Source organism: Fragaria vesca, linkage group LG7, assembly GCF_000184155.1.
Source record: "Fragaria vesca subsp. vesca linkage group LG7, FraVesHawaii_1.0, whole genome shotgun sequence".
Classification (NCBI taxonomy): Eukaryota; Viridiplantae; Streptophyta; class Magnoliopsida; order Rosales; family Rosaceae; genus Fragaria; species Fragaria vesca.
This window is the reverse complement of record NC_020497.1, coordinates 7991211-8001914: the sequence shown is the minus strand read 5'-3', so window position 1 is coordinate 8001914 and position 10704 is coordinate 7991211. Positions and strand designations below refer to the sequence as shown.

Sequence of the window (10704 nt, the reverse complement as noted above, 5' to 3'; positions counted from 1 at the left end):
AAAAAACGGACTCGCGGGGGAGGGAAAGTGGTCGGGGACGCTGTTGGAGTCTTTTGGGGTGGAGGCGCGCCGTCACCGGCGCTGGAGGGTGGAGAACGGACGGACGTCCGCACTCCACGTCTGCACTTTAAGCCGAGTGCAGACGTCCGCTTCTGATCCTCATTCTATATATATATATATATATATATATATATATATATATATATATATACACACTCGAGTAGAGGCTTGATTAAATTTGAGTGTACTAGAGATTTTATATATATATACTCGAGTAGAGGCTTGATTAAATTTGAGTGTACTAGAGACTTTATTAGTTTGTTTTTTATCTCTTATGTGAGTTTGGTAAACTATATATAGTCATTAATTATATTTCGTAATTCACCACATGTGGTTGAGTTTGTAATATTTTAGGAGTGGAACCTCATACCCAGGTTCGAAACATGCCGACACTTATTGAAGTTAAATCTCAATGTATTCTTAGTAATCAGAAAGAATAAAACGTTCTGACATGATCTTTCAGCACGGATTAGTCGTTGAGCCTTAAAAACTTTTGACGAAACTGTGTGATCTCGAAGAAAAGAGTATGCCTTCTAAAACTCTAAATATGTACACCAACTTCTAAATACCATATATATTCATGTAGTGCTAAACTTTGGATCGAATTTTAGTTGCCAAACTTGAATTCCGTTTTCAATTTCATAGAACATTAGCTACCTAATAACGTTTACCCTCCATAAGGTCATTTGTAAGCTAGCAGAAAAACAGCTTTGCACTTGATAGTTATTTAAAGCACACGGTTTGAAGGAAATAATTGATGTTGCAAAGTTTTTCTTGGCTTAAAAGAGTTAATAATTTAAGCTTAGTGACAAAGGCCAACACCAAGAACACTGGTAGTGACTCATTTGGACCTAATAATCAACTAAAAGGGTCCACAGATTTTGGTAAAGATCTACGCTGTCCTCATCTTTCAATCCCCAACCCAACACTTACTAAACTAATCCCACATCATTACCCCCATTTACAATTTAAAATCAAATTCACCAGTCTCACTTACCCAAAGTGGTCACTTTTTTAATGTCCACCTACCCAAAGTATGAAAGAAAGAAGCTAATTATACAAGCTACAAAATTTATTTTGTTTTCTACTTATAAAATTATTATACAATTATTTGAACAAATTAATAAAAGAAGATATAAATTGGGTATTAAAGTAAGTCTCATATATTGATGATGTAGTTTGTAAATGTATCTGCTACATTTTGATGGGAGACTGTAAAGGGAGCGGATGCTGTGAGGATTGTCACGGTAGTACGTAGCTAAGTTTCTAATTCAAATATTGACTTGTAAGAAACGTCTATTAAGAAAGTTGCAAAAGTGATCAGTAATGAAATTCATAATATCAGTGAACTACAAATCAATTTATAATCTGAAAACATCTCTTACCACGTGACTTAAAAGAAAATATACCGTATTTCCGAGTCATTACCCGGTAATATGGACAAATTAAACAAAAGTGATATCTTTTTTTTTCTGTTAAACTACGTGACCTCTAGTTTGTCCAAAAAAAAAAACTAACGTGACCTCTAAGATACCCCAGAAATTGCCTTTTCAGAAAATAAGAAAAATTCGATTTTTCAAAATAAAGAAACTTTTTTGTCTTAAAAACTTTTTGTCTAAATAAAAATACAAATGTTTAATAAATAAATAAGGTTAAAAAAAAACCCAACAAGTAGAGTGTATAGGATAGTAGTGACTAGTGAGTACTGACCCAACAGCCAACAGACAACAGTCCACAAGCGTAACCACTATAACTTCTTCTCCTTCTCCTTCTCCTTCTCCTTCTTCCTCTAGTCCTTCTTCTTCTTCTTCTTCTTCTTCTTCTCTCACTCAGTCACTGGCACTCCTCTACTCTAGTCCACACTTGAAAAACCACCATTGCTTCATAAAATGGGCTGCACCGCGTCCAAACTGGACAACGAGGACACCGTCCGCCGCTGCAAGGAGCGACGTCGTTTAATGAAAGCCGCCGTCCACGCCCGCCACCACCTTGCCGCCGCCCACGCCGACTACTGCCGCTCCCTCCGCCTCACCGGCTCCGCCCTCGTCTCCTTCGCCTCCTTCGAACCCCTCTCCATCTCCGACCAAACCCCCGCCGTCTTCCTCCACCCCAACCCCCCTCCCCCTTCCTCCAATCCCCTCCCTCCACGTGTCCCTCCCTCGCCTGCCCCCTCCTCCCTCCACCCCCCTCCGCCCCCTCCTCCGCTCTCCCCCACCATCGCCAGCTCCAAGCTCCCCCACATCCTCTCCGACTCCGACGACCTCTCCTCCTCCCGCCGCCACCGCCGCCGGAGAAACCCCCCGCCGGGGCCGAAGCTTCCCCATATACTCTCCGACACCAGCCCCTCCTCCTCTCCCCGGAGCCAGAAATCCAACTTCACCGGCGCCGGCGGCATCCCGACGGCGTTTCAGGCGAACTCGACGTACTCCAGCACGCCGTCCCAGGCCTCCTCCATGTGGAATTGGGAGAATTTCTACCCTCCCTCCCCGCCGGACTCCGAATACTTCAATCAGAAAAAGGAGCACCGCGACGACTCAACCCATTCCCGACACCTCTCCGACGACGACGATGATTCCGAACCTGACACCGAAACCGAGAGATCGGAGTACAACTACTTCCATAACGTCCCGAAATCATCGCAACCCGCCGCCACGAAAAACCACTCCTACTCTCAATCGGAGAAGTACGCCGCCTCCGAGAGATCAGAGTACGACTTCTTCCTCCGCAACCCCAAAGCTCCGAGCAAGGCTCAGTCGGAGAAGTACGCGCCGTCGGAGAGAGAAGAGGTGCAGTGCAGCGAGTGGGGCGATCACGATCGCTACAGCACCACGAGCTCGTCGGAGAACGAAGATGACGACGATCGGGATTCGAGATCGGAGATGAGGACCCGGTCCAATTTCGACCCGTCGGTTCGGGCCGAGTCGGTCGCGGGGTCGGTGCCGCCGTCAGCCCAGGCGATGCCGAAGTACGCGCCGAGCATGAGGTCGGAGGGGTCCGAAGGGGGAGTACTTACCGGAGCAGTGAAATCTCCAACATGAAAATGGTGGTGAGGCATAAAGACTTGAAGGAGATTGTGGAGGCGATTAAGGAGAATTTCGATAAGGCCGCGTCGGCCGGAGACCAGGTTTCCGAGATGCTCGAGTCTAACCGCGCCCAGCTTGATCGAAGCTTCCGGCAGCTCAAGAGTAATATTTTTAGTTTTTTAAACTACATTACCAATTTAGTTTTGGAATTGTTACTTTTTTTTACTAAAAAGTTACTAATTTTAATTTTGGAATTTTTACAGAGACAGTGTATCACTCCAGTAGTGTGCTGAGCACATTGAGCTCGACTTGGACGTCGAAACCGCCACTAGCGGTGAAATACCGCCTTGACGCGGCGGTGCTCAATGAACCGGGCGGTCAGAAGAGTCTATGCTCCACTTTTGAGCGGCTATTGGCTTGGGAGAAGAAGCTCTATGAGGAAGTCAAGGTAACTTTCTAATCCAAATTTGTAAGTTTATGATTTTCGTAGTAAATTTCATGTAATACTTGTTTAGTAGAAGAATACTAGTTTAAGATTAGGGGTAGAGACAAAAGGGTAGCCATCAATGACAGAGTTGAGTTGATGCTCTAATCCACCGCAGTTTTTGACAATAACGTCCAAAGATTTTGATGGACGAAAATGCCCATGCTTTGTGCTGGGCATATTCTAAGGCAACCTTTTGCTGGGTGCATCTTTTTTGATATAGTTTCTGATTTGGACGGTTGTCTTGCCCCAAGATGTAGCATATTTGGCTGTGGATTTGTAATGGTTTTGTGAAAATGACTGATATACCATTGACAGCACCATGTGAGATTGACAAGGACTCCCTCCGTTTGCCTTCTAATCTAGTCAAGATCACTCGTATGGACTCTGTGTGTGGACCGACCTGTCTTGTTAGGCTACCCTTTGATAAAGTTGGTGCACTTTTTTTTTTTAGCTACCTGGAAAAGAAATTAGATTCATTTATTGGCTGGCAAATAGTGACATCTTTGCTAGTGTAGCTTTTCTTTGGTTTTATTTGCTTCATCGACTGGAAAAGCTTCTTTATGCTTAGAGATGCCTTCTGGGTTTTTATGAAAACCTTTATATTTGTGATATCACATTTAGAATCTTATAACAATTTTGCCATCGTTGGGAAAAGTGTTCTCCTTTGAGCATGAATCAAGTTAAAGAGCGCGTTTTGTTAAAGAAGGCTTTTTCACCAGGAAAAGTGTTGAATTTTGTTTATAGGACATGTTTATGGATGTACTGTAACTGTTCATGCCTTTTACTAGTGGTGCTACTGTGAAAATGTCTTGTGCTTATATGAGTGTATTTCAAATTGATTGAACGAATTGACATTGAATTTTAGGCTAGAGAAGGTGTCAAGATTGAACATGAGAAGAAGTTATCTTCACTACAAAATCAGGAGTACAAAGGAGAAGACGAAATCAAGCTAGACAAGACCAAAGCTTCAATAAAGAGGCTGCAATCACTAATTATTGTCACATCTCAGGCCGTCTCAACCACCTCAACTGCCATCATTGATCTTAGAGACTCTGATCTTGTTCCTCAGCTAGTTGAGCTGTGCCATGGGTAAGTCTATTCTGTTTTCACTAACTTGAATTTTTTTAGATAAATTTTCCTTTCATGCACAAGCCATAAATCATATTGACCTTGCATAAAATTGTTACAAACTAGAAGTTTGAGATTTCAGCAGCCATAGTTGTAAACATACATTGAAGACATCCCATTTGTTAAAACAACATGATCCATTTTAAGAGTTGTCCCCTTTTCTGTAGGGATCCATCTTGGATGGGGTCTACAGATTATTTATTAGATTACATTGAGTTAGGCATTTAGGGTCATTTGTGATCCCTTTGGTTCTATTAAAAGAAATGACTCTTAATGAGGCTCTTGGTGAAAACATATATTGGGTTGGTCTACTCAGTCCTTTTGACATGGTAGTTGAAAACATAATGAGTCATTGCTCTGTGCTACTTGCTTCTCCCTTCTGGAACCACATGTGCCTAGTTGTACTGGACTGACCAAGTGCTGGCTATCTATTATAATTAGATACTGGCCCCAAAACTTCTTTCCGGTGGTCATGTTTATTTTCCTCTAACCTGCAAATGCAGACCCATTTTGGGACAGTTATTGTAAGTCAAGTTAGGTGCATTGGACTTTAGCTATGATATGACCCACAGTTGTCTGTTTCTGGATCCAGGGATTACCTAAGTTTCAAGATTTTGTTGATGCAATTGGTGCTTGAATTTTGATGACCAAAATGGCCAAAAGTCCAAATGCCAGTGTACACTGTTGTATCCATATTTTTTCCTTGTGGGGTCATTGGCCCTGGTGCTTAAAGCTAGTAATAGTTATCTGGAAGTCTGAACTAAAGCACAAGTTATCTGAAAGAGTCCAAAGAATAATTACAATGATTGGCCATAAATAAGTAATAAATGAAAACCAATAATCAATTTACTGGTGCAGAGACAACTAAGGGCTACTTGAAGTACCTTGACTAATCTGGAGTGGTTTTGTTATTGGGTATCAATGACAAGACTCAAACTATAGCCCAGAAAGGAAGACAAGACATTTCTGTTTCTAGTCTTAGTTCTGCATTTACTTTCTTAGCTTGAGGAGTTGAGGTGGACATAGTTATTGCTTTGTGCAGTTTGCAGGTTGTATTTGCTTACCTTACAGGCTAAGTGAAGTGCATTTGGGTAGGTAGAACTTTTACGTGTTAGCTTTTTTGCTTACTAAAGCTCCAGATTTGCTTATTTACAGTCTTTCTATTTTGGTAGAATACATTAGTTTTTTCTTTCCACTGACAACTGGGACAATCTAAGGTAGAATTGAATTACAACTTCCATTAGGAAATCCATGAAACCTTATTGGCACCATCTTCCAATGCATTTCCAATTTTCCATCATTTATATGGAACTAGGATTCACTAGTGCAATTTTTTGACGAACCTGTTTTGTGGAGTACTGGTTCTACTTTTAGTAGGGCTTATGTGTATTTATGTGTCTGATGTACCAAATGCAGATTTATGTACATGTGGAGATCAATGCACCAGTACCATGAAGTCCAGAACAACATTGTACAGCAAGTTAGGGGACTTGTGAACCGGTCATCCAAAGGCGACGCAACCTCAGAACTGCATCGGCAGGCAACTCGTGACCTGGAATCAGCTGTTTCTGCCTGGCACTCCAGCTTTTGCCGCTTAATAAAGTTCAAGCGGGACTTCATCCAGTCTGTTCATGGTTGGTTCAAGCTCAGCCTTCTTCCTGTAAACAATGACACCTTCACTGGCAACAACGAGCCTTCTGATGTATATTTCTTCTGTGACGAGTGGAAGCTTGCACTTGAACGTGTCCCTGATACAGTGGCTTCAGAGGCAATCAAGAGCTTCATCAATGTTGTCCATGTAATCTCCATAAAACAAAGTGAAGAGCTGAAGATCAAAAAACGAACTGAAACTGCATCAAAGGAGCTAGAAAAGAAGGCTTCTTCTCTCCGCAACATTGAAAAGAAGTTCTATAATTCCTACTCCATGGTTGGTATTGGACTTCCCGATTCAGGGCCTGATAATGGGCAAGGTCTGGATGCTCGAGACCCGCTTTCTGAGAAGAAATCTGAACTTGCAACCTCCCAGAGGCGGGTTGAAGAAGAAATGAATAGACATTCAAAGGCAGTGGAGGTGACTAGAGCAATGACTCTAAACAACCTTCAAACAGGATTGCCAGGGGTTTTCCAGGCACTGACCAGTTTTTCTGGTTTATTTACAGAAGCACTCGATTCGGTTTGTACTCGTTCCTACTCCATCAAATAGATGGAAAATGGATCATCATAGTTTTGGTGCCTGTGGTTTTGTTGGTAAGTTAAATTATAGAGCTGGGGATTTTTTGGCGGGGGGCTCATATTGTTAGTAGTATTCGTTTTTTTTTTGGGGGGGGGGGGGGGGGGGGGTTGGTTTCAACATGTATATATATGGAGTTTTGTGATTCTTGCAAAATCCTTTTTGCATTTGGAAGGAAGGAAAAATGTCTAAAGCTTCTGTACAGGAAACTGCTTAGATTGTTGGAACCCGAGCTTCGCTGTTTTTCAGCATTTACCAATAAATATACGTGATTTTCTTCTTTCTTTCTTTCCTTCTCTCTTTCATTTCTTGATTTTCTTCTCCTTTGATTTTGCATGTCTTTGTGTAATACTTCTTTCAAGATCGGACATAAGTCATCACTAAGATTCTTCTGCAGCAGTTGAATATATATAAAGCAGGTAAGATTCAGGAGAGAGCATCTGATCTGTTTCCAAATCCAGACAGTTGACTTAGCCGGCTGCAAAATAGGATCTAGTACTAGTACTGCATATCTTGGCTCTAAGCTACTTCACTAATCAAACCATGATTCACTACTTCCCTAGTTTAAATCTATATTTTGGTAGTCTAGGAATTGAACACAAGGGCCAGGGAGAGGAGATTTGGACTTGAATATAAATTCATGTAGATCCTTACCAAACTCGGTACATGATCTGCACTAGTGGAAAGATAATTACATATTCTCTTATGATCACAGCTAAAAACTCAGTAGCATATCTATGACATATCTGAATAGAACTCTTTTTTATATAGTTGCGCTCGACAAAAAAAATTGATACGAATAACAGGTAAACACAAGAATGGGACGGACTCTGAGTCTCTCCCATTCCACCTCTCTCTAATTTTTTTCTCAATCTCATTCAAGTTTAATAAACACGTACCCCTTTAGAATAGGGTATCATATTTTGAAGTACCCTAAAGATATGAGATATTTCCCTGGAAAAAAAAAAAATGGACTTGAGAAAGGAGATTTCCAGATGTTGTTCTTAACAAAATGGATAGATCATAAGATAAAGGTTGGCTCATGTCTTGTGGTCCTCTAGATATAGTTTCAATTATTTCAACTTTAAGAATTGAAGACCAAGTAATTTTCGTCTTTAGGACCAAAGTTGAGTGTTGGTTTTTGGGTCTGCTTTTCCGCTTTGGTGATGTGGAGAAGCTGATCAAGATCAGGTGGCGGGAGCGATTTGGAGGACCACTCTACGGGGGTTTGTCATGCAGGCCGCCGGAGAATCTCTCTCTGCGCTGCCATGGTTTGGGATGGTGTTGGATTTGGTACTAAGCTTGGACTTTTTTCATTGCTTCTGTAGTTTTCTTCCTTCACTCTACTACATCAACTCCTCAAGATCTTGGATAAGCGTATCACCGATGGAGTTGGTCAAGGAAAGAATGCTAGGCTGCAAGTAAAGCGGACGTTGCAGGGTTCTCCTGATTGATAATAGGAGGTCTATGATTCGAACCTCAATTTATGAAAAACATCTCTTGAAAACAAGGATCATACATGAATTGATCCCAATCCCCGGGTGGTTAGCTCACTCAGTCACTCTGCCACCACTTTTTTCTTACCGAATTATGCATTGGCACATGAAAGCTCGTTTATCTTTTGGTCTAAAGAAAATTGTGAAAACGAGAAAGACTTGGACGGTGTTCACTGTTCATTCTGTATCAGATAGAGTTTGGTGTTCTTTACCATTCAGCAGACGCAGTGTTGCGCCATCCCAGTCCCGTGGCTGCATTGGATCCTAAGTCCTAACTTTCAACATTCTCAGTAGGTTGCTTCATGTTAGTACTTCAAACCACGACCCAGAAACATAGAAGCAATATAGAACAAGAATTTCCATTTTTCAGGTGGGCTGGTTCGAAGCAAGAATATGACACTTTTGTTTACATTTTCTAAAACTTGATGTAATAAACTTTTCTGCAAACTGAATATAAAGGACAGAGGTAGAAGAACTTCTTGATAAATCAATTAACGATTTTAGATCCGACAAGATAATGAGATCTCTACTCGATACACTTGAATTTGGTACCATGCGGATAAGGACCAGGTGAAGCCTATCACTATATGAAGTTTACTAAACAGATTTCCCCTCACAAGAGATTTAATTTAATGTGGTAGGGGAAGCTCAAGTTCACCAGAACACAGTAGATCAGGCATGCTCCCTTAGAATTAAACGACATTGAGTACATGAACTAACACAGACAATACATGATGAATTCTGTAATCCAAACTAAAAAAACTCAAAGTCTAGATATTTACCCCCGGACTTCACGTCTGCCCCTACCATCCTTTTACTGTTGCTTCCAACACCAATAGGGTCAACTGCCCCAAATTTCCCTGGCATCTCAGGTTCCATTGGTCTTGGTACTTCTGGAGGTGTGCTGCATCGAATAAGAGCCCAGTTGACGCCCTCAAAGAAAGGATGCTGTTTGATCTCAGTTGCACCCCTTTTCACCCCAAGCCGGTGTTGTGGCTCCTTCACCAGCAATCCCCTGATTAGATCACGGCCGGCATAACTAGTTGCTGGTGCCTCTGGGAATCTGAGTTGCTGCCCAACCACATTAAACAAAGTAGCACGATTTCCTGAGCCTTTGAAAGGGGTTTTACCGTACAGTAATTCATGCAGGAATATACCAAATGTCCACCAATCAACCGCACTACCATGGCCTTCTCCCTTAATGATTTCAGGGGCTAGGTATTCATGGGTTCCAACAAAGGACATAGACCGAGCTTGAGTAGGTTCAGCCACAAGCTCTGGAAGTGTATTGCTCATAAATCCAGGGTCAGCTTTAGGTTTTCCAGTCTTCTTGCTTTTCTTAGGGAAGAGCCTGGGGATAAAGCAAGCAGGCTGAATGCATGCTGATGAGGGCTCAATACATGCAGGCTGGACACAGAATGCACCCCCAGCTGCTCGTTTTGAGGGATCAGAATCAAATGTTCTAATCAGGGTTGGTGAGACAGTGCATCTCAGGGAAAGGTCAAAGTCTGACAGCATTATATGACCATCATCACGGACAAGCACATTTTCAGGTTTTAAGTCCCTGTAGACAACTCCAAGCATGTGTAGATACTCTAGTGCCAACAGAACCTCCGCAGCATAGAATCTGCATACAAAGACAGACAATGAATGAGCACTTGCCTGCCAACTTTATGTAGCAAACAAAACCTGCTTAGGATACCAAATTGATAGTGCAGTAGTATCTCATCTGCCAGACAGATACAAAACAGCACAAGTTCCAAACATGATACAATGAATCCACGCTTCCAGCAGTTAAACTACTCAGTTTATCTTTATCTCATCCTGATAAGTAATTATAGATTGTATATGTTACTTTGTGAGCTCACAAAAGCTCAAAAATTGGATTTCATGCTGAACTCTAGTGTCTATAGGAGGCTGGAACCTCCAGCAAATAGCTAGATTAGTACCTAAAGGGGGTAAGAACCCACCCATGGAATCAAACCATGGGCTTGACCTTTCCACTAAATCCTTGTTGATCACCTTTAGTTATAAAGTGAAGATTGTGACAGGGTGGTGGTTGGCTTAACTAAAAGGAGTAAATGCTTGTGACACCCTGTAGTTTACACTTAAAATCAGTTTTGTCCCTCACTTTTTTTTTAAACTGGTATACCCCTATATTTTGAATTCTCGACTGATTTACCCTTTTCCCAGCTGGTTATGACTGTGACATGCTCATTAACAATGCTTGTGAGAGCTTCAATGGTTGGGTTTTGAGAGCAAGGTCTAAGCCCCCTATTA

The 10704-nt window shown here is 41.8% G+C and overlaps 1 protein-coding gene and 1 pseudogene across 2 annotated transcripts in view; one reads left to right on the top strand and one right to left on the bottom strand.

Moving 5' to 3' along the window:
• Positions 1 to 1949: 1949 nt before the first annotated feature.
• LOC101314792 lies at positions 1950 to 6996 on the top strand (annotated as a pseudogene). The gene is made up of 4 exons (XR_185199.1): positions 1950 to 3245; positions 3347 to 3531; positions 4436 to 4659; positions 6115 to 6996. The product of XR_185199.1 is annotated as an uncharacterized LOC101314792 (transcript).
• A 2084-nt stretch (positions 6997 to 9080) lies between these two features.
• LOC101315188 (protein kinase G11A-like) overlaps positions 9081 to 10704 on the bottom strand; it is a 3817-nt gene continuing 2193 nt past the window's right edge. Inside the window, exon 2 of the mRNA XM_004308452.1 lies at positions 9081 to 10051. Coding sequence (XP_004308500.1) covers positions 9178 to 10051 — 874 coding nt within the window. The 3' untranslated portion in view covers positions 9081 to 9177. The remainder of the gene's footprint in view (positions 10052 to 10704) is intronic.